Source organism: Corticium candelabrum, chromosome 7 (assembly GCF_963422355.1).
Source record: "Corticium candelabrum chromosome 7, ooCorCand1.1, whole genome shotgun sequence".
In the NCBI taxonomy this organism is placed as follows: domain Eukaryota; kingdom Metazoa; phylum Porifera; class Homoscleromorpha; order Homosclerophorida; family Plakinidae; genus Corticium; species Corticium candelabrum.
In genome coordinates, this window is record NC_085091.1 from 7,642,842 (window position 1) to 7,667,841 (window position 25,000).

The 25,000-nt window shown below is 42.7% G+C and overlaps 3 protein-coding genes across 4 annotated transcripts in view; 1 reads left to right on the plus strand and 2 right to left on the minus strand.

Moving 5' to 3' along the window:
- The window catches only part of LOC134182620 (uncharacterized), a 5,926-nt gene extending 5,488 nt beyond the window's left edge, over positions 1–438 (plus strand). Inside the window, exon 9 of the mRNA XM_062650052.1 lies at positions 1–438. This exon is cut by the window's left edge and continues 32 nt beyond it. Coding sequence (XP_062506036.1) covers positions 1–144 — 144 coding nt within the window. The 3' untranslated portion in view covers positions 145–438.
- A 2,592-nt stretch (positions 439–3,030) lies between these two features.
- Positions 3,031–19,138, minus strand: LOC134182619 (eukaryotic translation initiation factor 4 gamma 1-like). Its single transcript, XM_062650051.1, has 15 exons — positions 18,956–19,138; positions 16,872–18,697; positions 14,538–14,595; positions 13,296–13,420; positions 13,176–13,231; positions 12,324–12,453; positions 12,101–12,190; positions 11,340–11,942; positions 9,582–9,998; positions 8,375–8,982; positions 8,029–8,233; positions 6,347–6,454; positions 5,073–5,157; positions 4,860–5,003; positions 3,031–3,305 (listed from the first exon to the last, which is right to left on the minus strand). The coding sequence occupies exons 2-15, from the start codon at positions 18,678–18,680 to the stop codon at positions 3,124–3,126; spliced, it is 4,620 nt and encodes a 1,539-aa protein (XP_062506035.1). The 5' UTR covers positions 18,681–18,697; positions 18,956–19,138; the 3' UTR covers positions 3,031–3,123.
- A 602-nt stretch (positions 19,139–19,740) lies between these two features.
- The window catches only part of LOC134182172 (uncharacterized), a 12,380-nt gene continuing 7,120 nt past the window's right edge, over positions 19,741–25,000 (minus strand). Inside the window, exons 10-13 of one of the 2 annotated variants that reach the window (XM_062649539.1) lie at positions 23,514–23,702; positions 23,291–23,403; positions 20,320–20,480; positions 19,741–20,237 (exon numbers count right to left, since the gene is read on the minus strand). In XM_062649539.1, the coding sequence (XP_062505523.1) occupies positions 20,019–20,237; positions 20,320–20,480; positions 23,291–23,403; positions 23,514–23,702 (682 nt within the window). In that variant the 3' untranslated portion in view covers positions 19,741–20,018. Of the gene's footprint in view, positions 20,238–20,319; positions 20,481–22,821; positions 22,995–23,290; positions 23,404–23,513; positions 23,703–25,000 lie in introns of those variants that run through there. The other variant, XM_062649540.1, reaches the window with a different exon arrangement.

The window sequence follows — 25,000 nt, forward strand, 5'->3', positions numbered from 1 at the left end:
GAGCCCAACTTCTTTGGTCCTCCTCTTGATCCTGACTACATTCCTCTAAAACTGCTTTTCCCCAAGAAGAGCAAAGGAAATCGCTTCAAGCCACAAAAAACCAGAAGTGTCACACACGGAAAGCATACATCACCCAATGCCTAATTAATTAAATTTCCCATTGGTATGATGTCGTGACTGTTTGTCTTTCACTTCAATGACCATGATTGCTAAGCATAGCTGGGGATGTCAACTGAAATGCAATGCTCCCTATAACTCTGGATTCGCTATATAATTATGTAGACACTTGAATTTGGTAAATTTAGAATACACTTTGACCGTTTCAGATAACCGAATTTATGATATACATATTCGTGTCATGTCTATTGTCACATACCCTACAAGACATCTGCTTGCTTAGATACTTAGTTTGAGTTCGTGTTTGTCATGAAAGTAGTCAAACAAGATCCCAGTATGACCTAAAAAATACCAGTAGTTGTTAACACAAAATGTTACTATTTGGTGACATATACGTTACGCGCAAAGCACAGATTTGGACAATCCATGGATTGCCTGTACCAAAACATGGATCATCAATACAAACCATACACACCTAACCCTAGCCTTAACCCTAACCCTAACCCTCAAATTACCCGGAAAAGCTAGAAATCCACGGTTTGTCCATATCCACGCTTTGTCCATATCCACGCTCTGCGCTTAACATATATACAAGACACGTGCACTAATAGACTCAAGCCAGGCTCCCCCCGCCTTTGTCATTCCCCTGATTGTCAATCCGAGGAACGGCGGATCGGGGATTAACTGGCTCGAGTCTAGTGCATTTACGTAAAGTGAACGTGTTAAGTAGAAATCTATTTTCATCCTGCTTTTTCATATAAAATTTGTAAGTTAGGCTAATACAAATAGCACACAATACAAGTTGTAATACTAGTAGTTGCCAAATCTTGATATTGTCGTACCTTCAACAGCAACATTCTTTCCACTCAATCTTTGTGTGGCAACAAATGATCGTGGATGGAATGTCCACGTCACCTAAAATTACAGTAAACGTATATACTAGTGGAAAACCTTCATTACATTTGATCGAAACTCCTGACATTCAAACTCACACGCTGAGATTAATTAATTAAATTAATTAAGTAATGTACAAGCAATAACGTTAATTGATCATGAAATCTGACTCTACACTCGCCAGGCAACCATTCTGTGAAGCAATCAACCTTCAACTGTTACTCTAAAAATAGCAGCAACTAAGAGTCAATTGTGAAATAAATTGAACAATTAACGTGCACTATATGGGGAACACCACGGTGTTCAATTGCGACCTATAAATGACACAATTATACAACTTAGTCTGTCGAACAAGTTGATCTAATGTAGTTGCACAGATATATAGAAATTGTGGGATCCATGGGGGCCATACCCGCGTCAATGATTTTCCTCCCTCACTGCATTACTCTCAAATTCAATAAAGTGTACATTATGATCTTTGGCCACTCAAACCTCAAAAAATTATATATCGAATAACCATTAATTAAGTAAAGGTATCATGGATGAGTTGCAATATATATATAAAACCATATATTGTATATAATACAGATAGCACAGATAACACATATCCGCCCTAAGGACGAAAGCACAAAGAGTCTGAGTCATAATAATTAGGTAGATAGTCACTAATCAGTCTTGAATTATACTGCCATAAACGAACAGATAACTGTTCGTGAAATTGCCTGGAAGCTTGGCCCAGAGACAAGCCAGATGATAGAAGAGACTTCTTGACAATTGATCTCAACACCTCCAGACTATGTGCAGCCCACACTCCGTATGATTCCACCACAAGAGGGTAAAACAAACAGCCATAACTTGAAACGTTAGCAAGATGGCATTCATCTTTGTCCACTTCCGCAGCCTCAGCAGCAGCACCAGCTTTTATGGCAGCATTAATAAGGTTAGAGGGAGTGAACGAATTCCTCACGGAAATGTTGAAATAAGCAGCCTTGCCTAGGGAAAAGTCGGGATGGAAAACGTCACCTGGTCTTGTCATAGAATGAGAGGGACAGCGTTGTTCTCGACGTACATTGGAGTTGTCTAAGAGCAACCAGTGGAAGATGACGTCACATAAGGCATCATGTCGCTTAATCCGAAGAGGACCACAGCCAAGAGCATGATCACCAAAAATGTCCAATTCATGACCACACACACAACGGACTGAGTGTGGGGTGCTGGAAAAACCGAAATTCCCAAACGCAAACGCAAAGAAGTCACAAATTCACGTGGAGACATGGCCAGGCTTAATATATATATATATATATATATATATATATATATATATATATATATATATATATATATATCAATTAAAAAACGCTTAAACAATTGACTTAATCCATAATTAATTAATTCAATTGAATGAAAAGTAAATTAGCGTATCACTACCAGGTATGGTGAATGAGAAAACCGTGTATATAACCGCTCAGTGTGTGTGTGTGTGTGTGTGTGTGTGTGTGTGTGGGTGTGTGCGTCTGTGCGTGTGTAAATTGATAATTAATAAATAATAGCTAATAATAAATAATTTATAAATTAATTTGTGTATACTTGACATAAAAAATAAACTTACCTAGCAGACACGTTGAAACGAATCACTCGTGAGCACGTTTTTCACGGCAAATAGCGCGCGTTCGAGGCAACAAACCCAGAGAAATGCTTACTGATCATTTTCATGTCTTGTGTGGGTATGTCTGGGTATGTCCGGTGTCCGACGGCCCCTGTACGTACACATGTACAGTAAAATCGTAGCCTGCCTAACGCACGCGAGATTATACGGGTCTGTGGATCGTAACCACGAGCGATGTCGTGTCATTCGACCAAGCCATTCTCACCAGTGCAGAACGAATTGTAGCAACTATCACATTGAAGCAAGTGACTGTGCAATTCCACGAATTCTTCCTTCCCTATCCGTAATAAATTAGCTATTCAGAGAATATTGTAAACTATGAGAAGCACTCTGCTTGATAAGTGACACACAAATGTCATCATCACCTCTTCCACCTTCAATTAAAAATACAGTTTATTCTAATTCAGTATCCTACAATACACAACAGAAGACAAAATATAGTTGAATCAAGTAGCTTCTCCATCCCCAATAACAGTCTTCAGAAAGTCAAAGAAACGCCTAGAGCCCGTAGTGGCACGTTGTTTTCCAACATGTCTTAATGGCAGGTTACTGTCCAACCACGACCTAAAGACTGGACCAGCCACGATTCCACGTTGATGACAATGCTCAAATAGATCACTGAGAAGTCCTGGAAACAAAACAAGTTACCACTGAGAGAACACAAAGATGGTATGCCACTTGTGCTGTGCGGTTGCACTTATTAAGAGTTGTTATGATATCAGCCAACAAACCAATGCTAACATGACATTTCCACTTGACTACAATGCCACCATCCCACGTTAGTCTGTGAGCAGTTTCTATCCACACCCACGTAACTGTGTCAACTTAACCAACAAAGACTATACTAAACCAGTGCTATACTTGTCAGGCCTTCGGTAAGTAAAAGTAGCCAACAACTGGACGAGATCGTCTATGTGACACATTTCCAGGTCTTCAATGAGTAAGGAATATCGTGAGCCCACACATGCTCAAGTCACAATGGCAATAATTGTAAAAATAGTATGTGCTAATACAACACATACCACAACTAATCAGCAAGACTATTTGTCAGATCACATATCGAGGTCTAATCCAGTGTTAACATATCAAATTCTCTGAAAGCTACAAGTCATAGCAATGTGAAGTCACGTGACTTGCTAGGAGCAGTATACTAACTGGGTTCTATTGCACCAAATCTCTGTGTCATCAAAATGACCAAATTTAGGTGTCACGCTTCAGGAATGCATAGTATGCAAACAAGTGACCAATCATGATGCATTACTCTTTTCGTGTTACCAGCGGCAACGAAAGACAATGGCCAGGCAGCCAATCACTAAGTGCTGTTCGGCATGAGAGAAAATTAGCCAGAGAGACGACAATTTTGACCACAAACAAACAGAAACGTTGTATTTCAAGTAACGTTACCTGGAAATCTATGAGCATCCAATCGTGCTGCGGTAGTACACACAAACATCAAGTGCAACGTGCATGCACATACTGGGACTTCGTTACTCCAGATAAAAAGCTACTCCCAATGAGTATTGCTTCGTAGCTTTTCACTGAAGCGACGCTCAATGAAGGTACAGTGTACGACAAATTAGTTGCCACGACGCCCGGGACAACCAGAAATATGACCAGACAACTGAAATGGCAGACTAGTGTTGCCCAGGAACAACCAGCTGCCAGCTATCCAACCTTCCAGCATGACATCCTTCTGAGCAAGCCTACGCATGCGAGAAGACAACTGGTTGACATATCATCTTTGAGATACAAAAGTGTGTTGAAGGGACAACTTCAACCAGAGTAATGACCAGGCAACTACGACTTTGACGCATGGTTGCCCAGGGACTACTTAGAGATGGGACGATTTGTCATACACTGAGCTTCACGTATTACTAGTAATTAGTATCTCTCATCTAGCATCTGTTCAAACACACAGTTTACTATCACGTTTCCTGTGCTGTGCTGACTGCAAAACCTATCCTCACATCTCCACTACTGACGTCAGCACGTCCACTACAAGCACCTCAAATTGGCATAATATAACTCCATGTCATTATTCTGATATCACAACCAATCAATCCATTACTAAGTCTAAAACCAAATGTTATGACGAGTTTCATTGAGAGCATACAAGGTGTGCAGTTGTTTTACATTATAGAAAAGGTGTCCATGTGTCTAACAGTCTGCAACAATTTCTCACCTTCTGGTTCTGTCTTTGCAGTGAGGGTCTGAAGTCCAAATAGTACATTCAGCTGCTGCTCTTCGTCACTACCAACCACTTCTTTTAATACGCCTATCTGACTTTCTATCTCTTCTTCAACAAACTGATATTGTCTGTCATCAACTAACACAACAAATGCACACGCTGATAACCCAAGCCAAGAGCACAAATGGCATACATAGACTACATTACCTTTCGTTAGTGATGGGTAGTACACTGCTGTTGTGAGAGCTCTAATCACCGGAGGGCTCTTGCATTCATCCTTCAACAAGTTTCTCTGCACATACAAACTCACATCAAACAGTAACTACAATTGTTAGTACGACTGTTATCTAGTACTTAGTGCCGAACATTTGTTGTGTTCGTGACCGTCCAATTATTTTTAATTAATTAATTAAGGTAAGCAATAAAGTGTCATCTTCGCTACCACAAACTACTGTGGACACGAGTTCTATGGTCCTAACCCTTGAATGGCCATCCCAGCAACAAAAGCTACCGTATTTCCTCGAAATAGACATGGCAGGGTCCCTCTAACTAACTTGAATAAACATGGCAAGATAGGTAATTGATATTCATTATGCATACCGAACCCATGCGTGACACATGCCTGAGTCATCTGAAGAGTACGTGGTGTAGTAACCCAAGAAGCGTTCGTATGAGGCTGCCTTTTAAACTTAAAGTAGTACAGTACGCGCGGTGCTTTGAGAACAGGCACACAGGACAAGACCATAGGATACGGATAGACGAACGATGAGTGGCGAAGACAGCCTAAAAATACAATGTTGACACACTAAAACAGTGCAGCGAGGAGGGAGAATGATCAGGCTTGGGTCAGACATGCATAGTGCGGGCATGTGGTGTGTACCAGTAGTACATGAAAATGACATTAAAAGAAGACCGCCCTTTAACGAATGCCGCCCTTGAAAGAACGCTAAGGGTCCAGCCTTGCCAAATGAATAATTGCCATGGCGTTCTTTCAAGAAAATACGGCACCTGCAAAAACTCTAAAGCCCTGGACTTGCACGTCAATGGACTGGGGCTCGTTTAGCCCCAGCAATATCAAAGAAGGCAAATCTAGAGTCTGCTGTATGTAGCCTTAGCAGCAGGGAGGCGATGGAGAGAAGCTCAAGAGAAGGCTAGTGCAAGTGAGAAATATGGCAAGTACAACAGTGATTGGGAGACACGATGAGCAAGAATAGATTAGAAAGTACATGCCATTTGAGACAGGCCTACGCATACTTCTCATCACTTTTTTCGAGTTCTGAACGAATAGATGCTTAAACAATATTTCACCTTACAATATGCCACACACATGCACGCACGCACACACACACACACACGCACACACACACACACACACACACACACACACACACACACACACACAGTTTCATATCATGCAAAGCAGCCACTTGGTTCTATCTACTGCAACAACTCCCATGCTGAAGAAATTCAATTAAGCTCACCCTGATCCATTCATGGATGTCCTTGTTGTCTTGTGCCTCAATCAGCGCTCTCTTTAGAGGATCTCTCACAAGCATGTCAAGCACTATCTGACCAATTTCAACTGGACCCTACAGAGACAACCAAAGCATGACAAGCAAGCCAAACAACCTACTAAACAAGAACTACAGTAAACATACAAATGCCACTGAAGTTACCCGCACTTGTATTATACGAAATTCAAAACAAACGTAACCAATCTTGCTCAACAATTTACACATACCATCGATTCAATCATGCAGCGATGTAGTCGGTGTTTACACTATTGTCAATACTGAAAAATACTCACAAATATCTAGACAAGTAGAGATCAACAAGAAATAATTACATTAATTACATTATTCCATTCCACAAGATCATGGTCTAAATGTACTGACTATGAAGCATCAGGTCAGGTGCTGGCTCGATTGCTACCGGTAAGGCCGTCGGTGACTAAACTGACAACCCCACTAGATTCTTCTGGTGTGGAGGGTGAGTCTGGACATCCTTGCAGCACAAAATAAAATATCTACTACAAGGTCTGTGACGGACAACTCCCAGATGGTGACTTATGGCATCACCAAAGCTGGAGATCAAAACTATCATCCGACCAACCACTGCAGTATGACACTGATACCAGCATGTCTTCCCTGCCCTTGCCCACTGGACAGTATTAGTGTTTTTCCAGAGTCAGTGATACTAGCCAATTACTAAAGCTAGTCTGCTTCACTTTATGATTTGCAAAGCAGTTCTATGGTGAATGACAAGGACAAGAGATTTGTCAAGCCATGCCAGAGCCATGAACAGTCATAGTCACATCGACTGACTGCATGATGATGATGACTATGAAGATGTGATTCCACTCTCGCTTCCAAGGCTCTGACGTCTCTAGAGAAACAATTGACTTGTAAAGTATTACACATTTAGACATGGTTTTCCCTCTAAGCGAGCTACTTGTAAATGTATCTAAAAATTTCCAAGCAACTGTTCACGTGACTACAAATTTCGTCACACTGCTAGTATCGTTTGTAATAATATAATCAAAGTGACGAGATTTATCACACACTGGACATAGATGTCGCTCCTGGTTATGCAATGATTTCCCATGTAAACATCACAAGTTAAAAAAACCTTAGCTTTCAACGTTGGATGTTGCAGACAGGCAAGTTCTCGTTGTTCATTTCGGACACAAGACCCAGTAATTGAAAGCATGAATTAGACTGTTCTCGTACAAAAACGTTTGTTAATGTTAGCCGTCTGTGACTGACTGCCTATTCATTGCCAGTGGTTGCTACATATTACAAAATGCAAATAATGTTGAGTGCTCTAAGATTGACTGGAAGCATGACACATTTTGACCAAACATAGCCACCCCTCCACACACACACACACACACACACACACACACACACACACACACACGCACACACGCACACACAGACTGACAGACAGACAGACAGACACAACCAGAAGTGAGTCAATGACTTATGACTATGATATTCGTTGAGTCACTGATTTTATGTACAAGTCACGTTCTCTGTGGCTAATAGATCAAAAATAAGAATTGCTATGATATGCTCACTAATTTCTAAATTGGATTCTTAGTAATGATGACGGAATTTCCGTTATAATTAATATAATCTATTCACTTCAGTCAATGTCTTACCTGTTCCTCTTCCAATGTTCTCACAAACTGTACGGCAAATGTAGCGGTTTTGGGGTATTCGCTAACTAATCTCATCGCTTCTTGTAATCGATCAGACAGTACTTTACCACCAATAGCTACGATGCCGACGCTCTCTCCTAAATACCTCCAGATGTAAGGAATATCAGGTAGCATATAGTCAGCACTCTCAAATACTTCATTCATCCTATGAAATGGAAAACAATGAGTGACAAGTCGTATTCAGATACAGTAAGACAAAAGATAGACAGAAGGACAGACAGACGAATGGACAGACAGACAGACAGGCAGGCAGATAACAAACAGCTGGTACAAAAACACACCTTACCCTTTGAAATAATCGTCTGTTGTCAATATATTCTCGTTGAGGAGTTCCTTCAACAAACTAGCTACCAACCGCCTATCCTTTCCAGTTCTTTCCAATGTGCAATTGACTGCATGGCTAACAACTAGATTGTGTCTATCGTGTAAATGAAGATCCTTCACACATTCTATTGCCTCCTTCAAATCACCTACATTGCAGTATTCATCAACTAATGCCAAGACTTTCTTTTCTAGTTCGTCATCAGACAACTGCTGTATTTCTTCCGATTCCTGCCTAATTAGTGCAGTTGAAAAGCTCTGAGTGGGCGAGGCACTTCGACTCTTCTTCTCTGCTTGAGGAGCTAGAGCTTCTTGTGATCGAGTACCAATGATGTCAGACACGGCAGCTAACACGTCTTTCTTTTCTTTTTCCATTTTCTCTCTTGGTGGTCCACCGCTTGGTCGTCTAGGACCTTGGCTCTCTTTACCAGTTCCTCGCCCACGTCCTGCTTTACGTGAGTCATTAAGTGAAGGACTGCTTGAGCCTGATCCACGACTGCCTTGACCCCACTGCTTAGTTGTAGCAGGACGAAGGCTTGCAGAAGATCCGACACGATTAGTTTCGTTGCGAGACTATAAATGACAATCAGATTACCGACAATAATCAAACTCAACAGAAATGTTTAGTTTTGTTTCATCGAAAGTACTACAACAGTATGATCTAAAACACAGTTAACCTCAAAGCAAAAATCAGTGAAGCTGAACGTATCATATCCTGATTTCCTTCCTGTCTCACAATTAAGCTACAAATCATTGCAAACAATCAAAGTTTCATCACAAATTAAGCTGTAACTACATCTGCATCCATCAAATTCTAAACCCTAATTTTTAAAAACTGCCAAATAGAAAAACCAGATCTACTGCAGTAAATATTACGGGAGATGATCAGTCAGTTGATCAGAAACAAAATCTCTGTTGTATGAACTTGTATCCCAGCAATACTCTCTATATGCATGCACATTTGGCTCAAACTGATTGGCCAGCTTACAGCAATACGTAAACAACTAAACACATAGAGTAACACTGATAGCCAGCTACGAGAAAAACTCGATCTACTCGCCTCCCTTCCAACACATCGCTTTCTAACAAGACGTACAATCACAAACACACAGAAATGTACAGATACATCTCGTTGCACGACATCAACACACAACTGGCCACAACAAAGCTACCTTGCTGGCAATTTGTGAAAACTTTGCGGCATCAACAGGCGGGGGTGGCCTGTTCTTTCCGGTTTGAAGAATCCACGAATCGTCACTCTGCGGTGTCGCCACTCTTCCACTGACCAGCTGCGCCTCCCTCTCCTTCGATATCACTCCTCGTTTCCGATCACCATACTGTCCGGCGCTTGAGCCACTTTTCTGCTGTGATGACTGATGCAATTGGAGCGTTTTCTGTTGATGAAGTTCTTCAGCTTGAGCTTGCAAGTTGATCTGAGAGAGCGTCTTTGGCTTATTGTCTTCTCTCCGAGGCACCCAATTGTTCTTTCGCAGTTCAAGTACGTCTTGAAGCATGAAGAGAACACGAGTTGCCATCTTCTTCTGAGCTATGATCTTCCCGATACGATCAAAGTACTGATCCATTCTCGTCTAGCATAGTAACAACACAGAATGTTGAAAACACAAACTACGTAAACTCTATATTGACATATAAGACAGTAACTCAAGGTAAATGTTTGACCTCCATGCAAGACGTTTGTACACAAGTTTCTCTATCCTCATACCCACACAAGGACTCACTAGTAAACGTCTGTGAAGAATTTGACAGAATTTGACTTAACAAACTTTGTATTGTGTTATTGTACAGTACTGTGTTACTGTACTGTACTGAGCTCATTCAACAAACATCCATGCAGAACACTGTGTGTATGTAAGGTCCAAGTGATGTACAGTAAACAGGCAAGTCACCCGTCACATCTTAATGATCCAGATTCACACAACTCTCAAACACCTCACATCAGTAGAGCCTACAGCACGTGTGCTCACATAACTTTTAACTCCAATAACACAAATACTATTCTCGCTCTTTGCCTGTCTCTATACCTCCCTCTCAACTAGTAAATGTGTGTCTAAATGTATAAGTACAAATACGGATACAAACCCAGATGATACACCAATCACATCAACTATTAATCCAACTCCTTCCGCTCTCTTACAAAGAGGCAAAACCCTCTTCAAGTATCTACCCAAACAGACGAAAGAGATACGAAACACGCACTCTCTCCATCTGTACAACATGCTGTTGTTAACATGAAGGGCCTAAAATGAGTACAAATGTACACATATTCATCCAACGGTTCTAATCGCCTACAAGACACCTCTTCCTTTCATTAGAGGTCCATTCGTTTATTCTATTCCCACTATTCCGGAATATGTGGTTGATGTCATTCCAACCCATTCTAATTCAAACACAACAAATTCGTGTTCATCCATTCCGGATTGTGGCGGGTTATCTCCCGGAGCATTAAGGATAATGTATATTTGTGCATGGGGATCGCCGTCTGACGATGTGGGGTGACCTTGAGTTAGGGAGTGGAAATAATAGCCAAGTGGATAATCAGTCGTAGAATACAAGTTAGGCTGACTTTCTCGCCACTCAAAGAGTCGCACCATTTGACAGTACCAATGCGCATGTATGGTTTGCGGTTTGGTCAAAACAAGCAGGGTACTCCTGTCATTCTCACACCAAACTGCAAACTAAATGAGTAAGCCGGTCGACGAAGTGGTCTCATTGGAATGGTCAAACGACCATTCTGGAACAGTTTTCAAACAATTGCTCCCTTGTATTCTCATTCCGAAATGGTTGGAATAGAATAAACGAACGTGCCCTAGATGAGAACACTAACACTATTCAAAATGAATGTCTAGTGGTACTACTAAGCATCTGCCATCCATGACCAAACAACCAACATCTATCAACAACGTCATTACCTTTGCTTTCAGTACATCAAGATCTTTACCAACTGTAGTCATCAGACGACACATGCATTCTAATGACTCGTGATCAGTACTCTTGGTCAGTAACTTCATAATACACTCATGCATGATCGGCTCGGTAAGAAGATGTAACTTGAACAATTCTCCGATGAAACGAATGTTACCAAGTGAACGTTTACGAGCGTGGAATTCCGACAGTTCAAGCTCATCCTTCTTGGCTATTTTCTCTTCTTCTGTTTCACAAGCATCGATCAGCTCCTGCATTTTCTGTTTCGAAGGCAGTTCTTTATCCTTCTCGAATTCTTTCTGACATCGTGTAAGAAGAACTTTCCGAAACGACAAATTGGAAACCGCTTGTGATCCTTCGGTGTCACCTTGCTCTCCAACGGATACCTTGACTTGCATGAGACATGCACAAAGATTGGCATACGCGACACTGAATGAAGGCTCTGCTACTGCCTTTTCAAATATAAGATCAATAACACTGCGGAGACGTTCCTCACTTGAGATGTCAAGCTGTTGCATTTGTTCGGTGAGAGTATGAAATTTTTCGGGTGTAAGCTTGTTGAGAATACCACGTGCTTTCCGTACAACTTCCTGAGTGTCAACAAACAACCAGTCAACATAATCATATAAAGTGATAGCAATGAGTAAGAACATGCTGTGTGTGTGTGTGTGTGTGGTGTGTGTGTGTGTGTGTGTTGCACACATCTGCTTGTGTTTCCTCCCGCCATGACACACAAGGCATACTATACCTCGTTCCTAAGTCTTTCCTTGTCCTCTAGCTCTACACTACGTTGAGAAGACGGAAGCCAGGCAGTCTCAGATCTCTTGATTTGAATCGGCTACAACAACATGAAAACATCTCACTCAAACAGCACCACACAACACCATCATCTATCACATCTCTCCATCACTGTTCAATTCACAGCTTGTCCTACTCACTATATCTGCTAGCTTAAAGCCTCAAGCTCTCACCTCGTGAGCTGGCTGAATGACTTTCTTTACTTTCTGCATTCCACCTTGACCTTTTTGCCTCGGATGTTGCCGAGATCTGTCTTTCTGTTGCCATTGAGGAACAAAAGGGTCATCTCTCTCTTTCCCATAACTAAAACACAAACACATAAACACACACACACACACACACACACACACACACACACACACAGTGACACAACACACAACACACACACACACACACACACACACACACACACACAGTGACACAACACACACACACAGTGACACAACACACACACACACACACACACACACACACACACACACACACACACACACAGTGACACAACACACACACACACACACACACACACACACACACACACACACACACACACACACACACACACACACACACACACAGTGACACAACACACACACACACACACACACACACACACACACAGTGACACAACACACACACACACACACACACACACACACACACACACACACACAGTGACACAACACACACACACACACACACACACACACACACACACACACACACACAGTGACACAACACACACACACACACACACACACACACACACACACACACACACACACACAGTGACACAACACACAAACACACAGTGACACAACACACACACACACACAGTGACACAACACACACACACACACACAGTGACACACACACACACACAGACACACAGACACACACACACACACACACACACACACACACACACACACACACTGAATGACACAACAAGCAGCAAGCAAGTAAACAAAGACAAACACAGAACCAGACACACAGACTACATCACAAGCATACACATCACTTACGGCTTCCTTTGGTTGAATGCTTGCCGTGGTGGCCCGTGAGCAGTCGATGGCACCATCTTTAGTAACAAATATTCACTAACCATTGCACAAACAGACACTATACAAACAATCACGACTCACCTGAGTCAAGACACAGTCAACGTTTGGAAGCGAGAGAGGTTTCATTGTACATTTGTTTTGAAACTGCAACAAGAAATCTCGATTGTATTTCTTCTCGCCTTCACGATTCTTGGGCGTCCATTGCTCTAAATGGATAGACAGCAAACTAGCACGACATTTGTCAGCAAAACAAATACTACAAATACAAAAACACACACAAAGTTAGATGGACAAACAAGTAGACAGATAGACAAACAGACTGACAGACTAAAGAACAACAGACAAACAAACAAACAAACAAACAAAAACAGAAATGATAAAAGCAAAAATAAATAGAGAGATAGATGGACAAACAAATAGACAGACAAAGAGACTAACAAATAGACAAACAAACAGAAATGATAAAAACAAAAATAGAGAGAGAGACAAACAAATAGACAGACAAATAGACCAACTAAATAAACAAACAAACAAACAAACAAATACAAAACATACATGATAAAAACAAAAACTAAACAAAAGTAAATACAAAACTTGAATAAACGAAAGTCAAACAAAGATATTCGGTTTTCTAGCTAGAGAGGCTGTGGCTGTGGATACACACTCGTTTCCACAACTATGAGCCTTCTGAAACCAGGACAGAGTTGTCACGATGAATTACAAATTTAAGGCCTTTTCACACTCACACTACACTCCAAAGTGCACGGGCATTTTCACACCTAATGCGCATTGACTGTCAAACCGCATTGAATGGCAGACCCCATTCCATGTGCATTCACTCAAACCACATAAGGAGGTGACTCGAAGTGGATTCAATGCGTATTAGCCGCTGCACGTGTCAACACCCCTATTGGGGGGACCACGCAGCTCTTCATGTCGGCAGACAGAAGGTGTGTGTGTGTGTGTGTGTGTGTGTGTGTGTGTGTGTGTGTGTGTGTGTGTGTGTGTGTGTGTGTGTCTACGTTTCCTCTCTATCCTGTGCTTACGGAGATGGACGTACTATAACCAAAGATAGAGAAATATCTTCACGAAGAGACTGGCAGCCGTGATGACCGCAGGTTCTAACGCACGGTACACAGGTAGGCGAGTTTACGACGTTTACGCGGATTGTGTTTTCCTAGTGTGAAATGGATTAATGCACATTGAATGTGCATCCAATTCACATTGCCTGCGAAGTGGGCTTTGAGTGTGAAAAAGCCTTAACAACTAACTCCTCGTTTATACAATCCCAAACATCGAGATCACATTGCACTGATTACTTACCAGGATTACTATAAATGATGACAAAATCAGAACCCTTTGCACTTTGAACTTCTTGCTCCTACAACACAAGACAATGTGAACAATGCAGTTTAATTAAGCATTTGCAGCAGACACGTGACATGCAGTTATTGATCATGCGGTACATGTTCCTGACCGTTACAGCGTACAATGACAAGGAGAGTCAGAGTACGAGAACAGCAGTCAGTAGACAATTTCGCTTTGTAGCAACCTCGTCACAAACGACATATCTGACGAGGGTATTCACAAAGCGAACACAACAAATTACATCTCTCTACGTCAGCACATAATACCCAACTCTGATACTACAAATGTGTATCTACACAGTTTGGGTGTTTACAGTCATCCTAAGGTTAGTATAATAAGCTAGCTGGAATGCCTGATGTTGAGCACGGAAAGTAAGTTTCCAGTAAGGAAATGTTGTAGCCATGATGGATTAGAGACTGAATCAACGACGACCATTTCAAGCTTGATTGCATCCCATATTCACCCATAATAACTCCCTGAGCGTATAGAATAGAAACGCTTTTTATGGACGATTAATAGGGCATAGGCTCAAGTGTCCAGCCACTCATTCCCCCCCCCAAAAAAAAAAAAGAGAGAGAGACCGGCTGGAGATATTCGCCACTCAAACAAACCGCTAACGCTCTATCCTCCACTCAGAGTGCCGTTCAATGTTTGTGCATCCTCGATACACATGCACATCGCTATCGGCTCTTTGATAATGTCATTTGCTCTGACGCAAGTGCCTGTAGTCTCGACACGTGCCATCTAAGTCTACAAACAATAGGTCGACTCTTTCCAGCTCTTCTCGTTGTCTGTCTCTCGTTCTAAGATCGCTAGACTCAAAGCTTATCACAGAGGTCAGCTGCAATGTATGCAAATCATAGCTCTGCACGTCGCCCTGTGTTGAGTGCAAATACCACACTTTGTAGAAGGTCTAGTCGTTCAACGCAACGTCCGACACCTCAGAGACTAGAAGTTGTTCTGCTTGCACTGCCTATTTCTCAAAGTAAGAAAAGGAAGACAAAGGAAAAGACGACATGCAGATGTAGCTCACCGGCTAAGGAAATGTGATATCAGACAGCTTGACAGATTGACTACTCAGTTACAAATTGCATTAGCAGGAAGCCAATAGTGACGTGCATTGCTACTAGCAGTTATTGTGGATGCACATGCATGCACAAACACAAACCCAACGTGCAAGATCCTGATTGGAGGATAAAAAGTTGGCGGTTTCCTTTGAGTGGCGAATGTCTCCAGCTGGTCTTCCTCCTCCTAGGAGGGAGACGACCAGCTGGACACTCGAGCCTAACATGGGTGATAAGTTAGTCCCAGATATATACATGGTTGCAATATGCTGCCGTTTGGCCAGTTATCATCTAAACTCCTGGAAGACAGAAATACCAAACGCGTGCACTTATCCATTTGCAAGATCAAAGGTACACTGGTATCCATACAGCATCAGGCTACACACAGAAAGCCAGAGTCGTCGGCCTAAAGCACGTCAATAGCATCAGTATCAGTAATTGCAACAAAGACGAGTCTAGTGGTAAGCACTTTCACTCAACACTGACACCAGCTCATTAGAAATGCACACAGACGAAGTCGGACGTTCTGCAGACATCGTTTTGTTTATTCTGTGCATCCATATTCTGGGCGTATACTTGGACATGGGCATCTTTTCAGGCACAAAGTTCTGACCTGCTGCACATCGGGGTATGTACAAACATGGGCGTTATTTCGGTATGAGCGATATTACGGGCAACTACGGTATCTGCCCATATGGAATACAATAAAATTGCAACGTCTTTACATGTCCGATATGAAGTGAAATGCACACTACATAGACGTCGATCAGTCAGGTCCACATGGCCAGCTGGATGTTCGTCTCTCTTCAGGATTGGCAGTGTTCCTTTCCATTAAGCCAACTTCCCATCGAGTATCTATAAAGGCCGGAAACATTCTGCCATTTTCTGGGTTTTGTGGACGTGGTCTCGATATCTCAACCTTAGATAAACCAACACCAGCAGCCACTACTAGATACTGTAAACAGACTGTCTCACACTCTTTCACTTCGACTCAGGTACAGTCTCTCTTACTGATTCTTCTAAAGCAAGGCAGACATTCCGTCAATCAAAGCGTAGGCTTTCTCCCTGTCATTTGTTCGTGTAAAAGACATTTTCGTAAGCCTTAATTTACTAGCCTATGAATCTATTCGTATGTGTGGCAACTCTGAAGTACAAAACATGAGAAACATGGTCTACACCACGACGATAAAACTCATAGCTACCCACAACAGCACGTTGTCCTCACCTCTTGTTCCTCCTCATCTTCCTCATCCTCATCATTTTCCACCTCAATCGTACCCACAGTAACAGGAGAATCACGAGGGCTTGCATCACCTCTTGCAGCCAGTTTAGCTGCATCCGTCTCTCCGTGTTGCATCTCCTTCTCCTCATCGGGCACATTCCGTTCTCTCAATTTCTCATCATCGGTGACAGCCATAACGCCCGTGTCCACATCAGTACGTTCTTCTAAAGACTCTGGAGCAGGAGAGATGTTTCCACTAACATCCGAGTAACCTTCAGATTCAACAGAAGCTCCTAGCAAGCTGTCGGCCATATAAACCGATGAATCTGCAACCTCTTGACTGTCTGTTGCTGGACTAACAGTAGGTTGTTCATTAGCAATATAGATGTCCACAGAAACTGAATTGGCCACCAATTGACTGCTACCTTCAGCAACGTTTCTGTTGTCTCCCTCAACCTCAACCGGAATCACAGGCAATGATTCAGTTTGAACGAGAGGCTGAACTGATGGTACCACCGAAGGCAATGAGTCAGACTCAGTAAGAGACTCCACCGACTGTGATACTTCAGACTGCTTGCATGGCTCATCTGATTGTGATATCGATGGCAACGATTCACTCTGAGTGGAAGACTCAATCGACTGCGACATTGACTGCACTGATGTAGACTGAGTAAGGCACTCACCTGACTGTGTCACTGAGGATATCGATTCAGACTGAGTGGACGACTCAATGGATGACACCAACTCGGTCTGAGTAGGTTTTTCAACCGACTTTACGACAGACTCCGATTCTTCTCCACTCACTTCTGTATCGTCTCCCTCTCCTTTCATCTTTAATTCCATTGCTACGTGAGCCTCTGTAGTGACAGTTTCGTCACCCGATTGAACATCTTTCTGCTGATCTGTCGTTACGTCAAGAGGCTTAACTATAGCAACCGGTTTCTCCACTCCGGCTACCTCTTCCACCTCAACATTTCGTTCCTTAATAACAGCGACATCTGTATCAGACATGGCAGCTTCAGTGACCGTTTGGGCATCAACAGGCTGCTTTCCTTCCTCCACATTCAGACCACTTTCTGCTGTCTCTTCATTCGTCTTACCCTGCGGTCCACTGTCTACAGCTAACGCCGCAGCTATCTTCTGCTGCATTAACAGTGCTGCTTGACCTTTATCTCCAGCAGGTAGAGTTTCTGAGTTCGGAGAAGGAGTAGAACCTAAAGACAAACTTTCCCGTCCTGGTGCCAAGATTTGAGATGTGACGTCTTCGTTTGTGTTCGGATCACGTATAACAACGGCCGTCGACTTCCTAGGTGGTGGCAAGCTTTGCGGTTGCTGCATCACTGGTTGTTGAACCTGTTGCGACTTAAATTGGCCGTGCGGGGGCATATGCTGAGCATAACTAGCAGAAACCGGACCAAACTGCTGCACGTGTCCTTGAGGAAAATAACCGATTCGCTGCGCAGGATGATGAGGCACCCCAGAATACACCTGCTGCTGCGGCGGATACCCATGAAACGGTCTCTGGTTTTGAAGATACATCTGCTGAGGGATAACATACTGCTGATTCGGAGGAGGATAGGGCATCGCTGAATAGATAGGCTGACCAGACGTCGGAGACAGAACCGTCTGAACATGATTGTGTGCATGTCCACCGCCTAGAGGGATCCCTATCTGCCCATGGTTCTGTCGTGACACGCCTCCTCTGCCCGATGCATAATAGTGCTGCTGCGGCTGAGTCCTCATCTGGTTGGAATGAGCATACATCTGCTGCGCATGCCCACCAGGAGCATTGAACGGCATCTGAGATGACATAACTGTTGACGCGACTCCTGCGAAAAAACAAAACACGAAATCACGTCGCTACACGCTCAAGCGCAAAGACAAATCTATCGACCACACATGAGTGGTGCCATTCCATTCAAGCGCCACTCGTACGAAACAGAAAATTCACAAACAGGAAATATGGCTTTACAACACGTTCTACACTTATTTAGCGACTAAATCTGTAATCTACACTTTCGTTACTCATACAACAATCGTAAACGAGAGGGGGAAAGTTGAAGGAGAGAGAGATAAACGGCACTTGCCTACTACTGGTGGTTGGTCGGCTGTGTTGTCACGCAACTGATAGTGTTGGACATCGTACACTCGACAGGATAACGTTGAAGGGAAGGCGAGACTTGTGCTAGAGCGACGAGGGAGATGAAGTGGAGATGGCTGAGAAAACGAGCGATGATTTGACCGCGCGGAGACGATGGCGTCTTCGGTAGTACGGGTATGTGTGTGACGTCACTGTAATCAATGCATTTCACGTGGAGTTACCGCGCACAAAGGTTGGGACTGCGAGGCTACATTCGGCAAATGGACTCAGAGCTCTGTAATTATTAACATTAATTAATTAAGTATATCATAATATGTGTTAGAGAATAACACAGATGCAGTAACTTTTTGATACTATGTAATGCTTAGATGGTGTGTGTGTGTGTGTGTGTGTGTGTGTGTGTGTGTGTGTGTGTGTGTGTGTGTGTGTGTGTGTGTGTGTGTGTGTGTGTGTGTGTGTGTGTGTGTGTGTGTGTGTGTGTGTGTGTGGTGTGTGTGTGTGTGGTGTGTGTGTGTGTGTGTGTGTGTGTGTGTGTGTGTGGTGTGTGTGTGTGTGTGTGTGTGTGTGTGTGTGTGTGTGTGTGTGTGTGTGTGTGTGTGTGTGTGTGTGTGTGTGTGTGTGTGTGTGTGTGTGTGTGTGTGTGTGTGTGTGTGTAACACATGATATGTTTTATTCCTGCCGCTAATCACATTTTATAAATACTGTAAACACTAGATCCCAATACATCCCAATGTCAATACAATGCGTTTTCACCTCACAGAAACCAAATCCTTCACTCACAACATCAGTTATACAAAGAGCCATACACTAAACCAAACAAAATATGCCAAACAATTACAGCACACAGCAAATACAAACTGCAGCCACACCTAACAAGCTATCATACCAGCATGCCCAAGCAACGACTGACGTACTAGCAAGCGATAATACGAATGTCCCTCATCATCTTCAACTGCAACATTTACTGACAAACATTTCAATTTCCAATAACAGGCAAAACACAACAACAGTGCACTGACAGAGTGTCTCTCCAACAGTCATCATTCACATCAGCATGCTCCATTGATGGCTCCCTCGTTGGGCTTCAAACGATACACACGGCACAGCAGTTTGTGTCCTGCCTCCCAATCCTTCGTTTGACACTTGCGTGAGCAGTAGGCTTCACAACAACGTTCACATTTCTGAATTCGTTCGCCCTCCCCTTTCATACAGACGATGCAACGTCTGATCGGTTCCACACCAAACTCGCAACGATACGCTCCCATCGCCTAGTAAACAATGTCAATAAATCGTGTTGCTAATAAGTCAGCTAAACCATGACGTACAACTGTAATGCAGCAGTATTCTCACCTCTCTAAAGAGAGTGTAGTAATTGCTGTCCAATTTGCTTGGCTTCTTTCTCAGCAGCGAGGCTGCATCGTGGACTCCGAAAACCACATCCCGCTTGGCAGCAAATGCTTTTGCACGACGAAACAAAGTCTTTTGCAATATTGCTTGACTATGTTCCTCATCTACACAACAGTACACTCAACTGTTCCAGCTCGTAAACAACAGATATCCGACTAAACCATGCATCTACAGTGAGACTATTTCACTAGTAAAGTTGTACACATTATGTGACCTGTGTCTCTTAGTTGTGTAACGTATATGAGATACGAACACATCCAGCTGTCTTTTCAGTACTGCAAATCAATTGTTTGTCGTTCCATCTGGTGGTACTGACAAATTATCATTACATTTTACACATTTACTACCATATTATGCCAGTAAGTAATGGGAGCCCATCAGGTAACTAAACTGGCATGCTGGTAAAAGGCGGAGGAATACCTGGGCACGAGGTACACAGTAAGCAAGGAATACCATTGCTCTAGTGCATGCTCTCAACACAGACGAGAACGTTGACGTTGTTGATGTTGGGCATGAACAATCGGTGAGTACAGCTAGTGAAAAAGGATCAATATTGGAAGGTAAGAACGTTATCCACAATGCGTCCAGATTAGATGAATACTTCAGTAGTGACTGTGTAGACACTAGACCAGTGATTTATGACAGATTACATCGATAGTTCATGGTACAGTGTTTTGCGTAAATTGTTGACTACACATTTGTTGTCTAGTTTGTTGGGTAGTACGAGGAAAACTTCGCTTTTTGTTACAGAGCCTGATAGCTTGTCTTCACCCTCTAGTTTGCTGCATGCATGTACCGTGTTTCTTCGATTACGAACCCTAAGTTAGTATATCTTTTCAATGACTTGAGACCCTGGGTTACTATTCAAGCATGGGTTTTATTCTTTCAACCATTTTAATTAAGAGAACAAACAAGCACCAGTTTAATGAATCTGTCAATGCAAGATACAGATCTGTTTACCAAGGTAATACAATATTTCAACAACCAACAAAAATATATCGCAATACACATCTTAACTTAATTAATCTCTTCTCTAAACTACTGATTGTAGCAGCAGGGTTGTAGGAGCCGGTCTGGCTGGTCCGGCCACTTTTTTCTAGAGTAAACCTTCACCAGAGGCCTATAGCTGTCAGTCTGCTTTAACCATCTCTCAAAAACTGTACTTTTGACGATTGCCCAAAACTTTCTGTTAAAAATATAAGTGATTAAATAACTAATATATTTATAGTTAAAACAAAAGTAAACTAGAGCATCTTGCAGCATATTGCTACTTAGGCAGCCCTGAGGTCATTGGGTAGCCACTTATTACAGTAATCAGTGTTCTAGCCAGGATTTTTTGCCAACCGTCAATATGACGTCATTAAATATAATGACGTCATTAAAACGTCATCAAATGTTTGATGTTGACATATTTGGAATGACATCATAAAATTACTTTATGTGTTCTCTAGTTGTATTAGAATCAAATGCAACATAAGACAGACAGACAGACAGACAGATAATACAGAAGATTATTACAATGACAAGTTGACTTAAAACTGGAATTATGAGCTGACCTAAAAGAGTAAGGGTGTACATTACAAAACATGAGATTGAAGATAAACAGTAATTAGTTAAACACCTGCTGCAACAACAGTCTCATTAGCACTTCTTGTGTGAAAGGTCGACAGGAATTCACCTCTAGCACCAACAAGGAGACCATGCACTCCCAAAACTTACCAGATGTGAGAATATGTATTGTTCTTCGGCAACTTACTACAAGTCTTTGGAACCATCAAGACCACTAATGTCTTTAGATCCATGATCCCACACTATGCAAGCTAAGGCTTCCATTCCTGTCACAACTGTCAATAAATGCTGTTTTCCCCACTCCAAACGTCCCTTCCCTCTCCCAACCTTCATTTTGACAGTACTGATGGTACTGGCGAGAACAGCGGCAGTTGTTGGTTACTATTCAAGAACACATTGTGCAATACATTAGGTAATATATACCAGTATGCACAACTCAGCAGCTGGAAGACTGCTCTTGTTTTGGCACACTATCCTTGGAACTCGCCCTCTTAGCGTACGTTAGGCCGAACCACTTTTGAAAATTATGCTTCCTATGGGCCTGTTGTTCTTTGGATCTCTCACAACCAACATGCAAGTTTCACTAATTGATCCTTATCACTACACATATCTTTATCATTACCAGTATTGCTGCTGAGAATATCTAAAGAATAATAGCGGGTTACTAGTCGAGCATGAGTTACTAGTCTTTTCAATCACTCTAGACACTGGGTTGCTATTCGAGCATGGGTTTTTAATCAAAAGAATAAGGTAAACTCCGGGAATTACTAGTACTCTGGTAACCCCCCCCCCCCCCCCCCGGCCTATACTAACATGCAGCAGCAGGTGAGGTTGCCTGGTAATACAGTCATACAGTAACTGGCTATTATTCTAACTATATGGTAACTGAAACTGCGTTGTCACCATTGCTTCGAGAGCTAAAAGACCTCGGACAAAACAATCAATTTGTTGTAAAGGGTTACAAATTATGACCTGTTTGCTTCCAAACTTGAAATAGCTTTCTAAAATCGTTCAAAGCAACCGCAGAGTCATAACACTGCTACACTTGTCTGTTGTCATCAAATGGCAAGAAGACAAACATACATAAATAATACTGACAAAGTGTGTGTGTGTGTGTGTGTGTGTGTGTGTGTGTGTGTGTGTGTGTGTGTGTGTGTGTGTGTGTGTGTGTGTGTGAGTGGTGCGTCTGTGAGTATGGTGTGTGTGTGTGTGTGTGTGTGTGTGTGTGTGTGTGTGTGTGTGTGTGTGTGTGTGTGTGTGTGTGTGTGTGTGTGTGTGTGTGTGTGTGTGTGTGTGTGTGTGTGTGTGTGTGTGTGAAGTAAACGTGTTACACAGTTTGTTATACCTATGAGAGTCCTCGACACTGCAAACGTGCAGTCTTTAGCAGCAGCTGCCCAGTCCTCAATTTTCAGATAGCACTGTGCTCTGTTGCTGTACAATACAGCAGGCAAAGGCCACCTGCACACAACAACAAAACAAACGTAATACATTCTATTATGAAGCTACAACTAAAGATACAAACACGGTGTTATGTATGGGACAAAACCAGCACAATACAGGTAACATACCATAAATTACGGTGGTCGATGCACTCATCAAACGGTAGCATATCCAGAGCAAGTGTGTAACGAGCGATGGCATCAAAGTACTTCTCCTGCTTGAACAACTCGTTGCCTAACTTCTTGTATTTCTCACTCTCTACAATGCTCGGACTAAACTGAAAGTCGCTGTATTCGTCTTCACGTTTACGCCACGTTCTATACAAAATCAGAATCAGTTGCTATAGTAGGTGGCCTAAAAGTAGTAACTAAAGCCCATTCAAACAATAGGTGCAGTGTGGGAAAATTACCAGATCTTGGTATTCCAGGCACTTGCAGACATGGAAATGATACCTCCGGAATGCACGTGAGGAGGTGGTGACACTGCAGCATTCTAACAGTCAGAATGATGCTCAAATACGTTGGAACGAGCAGCTTCTGGAATATTAGGTATGCAGACTCCACCCCAGTCTGACATGGCCCATCCTATTCTAGCTAAAGAGTAGATGTAATCACCGTAATTGCATTCCTTAGAATACATTAGACAGCCAATTAGTTCTCAATGACGTCTCCAGAGTCACAAGCAAACTCAATTCAGAGCTTTAGAAGACATCCGCACCCACTTTTGTCAGCAGTATTTCTGCAGCTGTTCTAGAATGCCATCACAAGCTTGTAATGAATGTTTACATTATGTTTAGCAGATGTCATTGAAGTAGTTACGCTAATTCAATTTCCTATTTTCCCCACTAGGCAACCTAAACTGACCAACACCACACCCATAATTCCCACACTGCACCTATTGTTCAAATGGACTTTAACTGCCTGACTGCTACGGTGTCCTCTTTAACACCACTCCTACAACAGTAATCTGTCTTCCTACCCAACCAGTCTGCCTACCCAACCAAACTGCCTACCTCCCAGTTAGTTTATCAGCGTCCCCACATGTTGTCACCATCTGCTCATCTTTTAGAGCATTAGAATAGAAGTGCACAACTGGCACTATTGCACTGCATGCAGCACCAAGCTGAAATTTGTTGCATCAGAGCAGCGTCAAATACCAGCTGTCAGCCAGGTATGAGTCTATACTGGCAGGTGCAAACCCGGATATCACTAGATAGACATGTGAAGCACAGTCGGCACCATTGACTCTTTCTTTACGAGCAAGCATTCTTGTAAGCAGGTCACAGATTGAAATGACAACGGTCACAGTGTGACTGTCACTGTGTCTGTAACTCAAGCAGTGATGCCAGCATTGAATTCGTGCATGGTGATCAATTTGGCTACGACAGGAGATGTCTCCAGGTCAAATCCTCACTTAACTTGAGGCAGTCTGGGCAAAATCTGACTCGACCATTCGTCTCCGACAGCCAATCACAACCCTTACACAGCGTTTCGCGACGATCCGAGACCGGCGGAGTGGCGATCTGCGCCTGACAGACATCCATCCAGACAGACAGACATCCATCCAGACAGACAGACGAAAGCATGGGTTGGCATACTAGAGTATAGGATAGAAA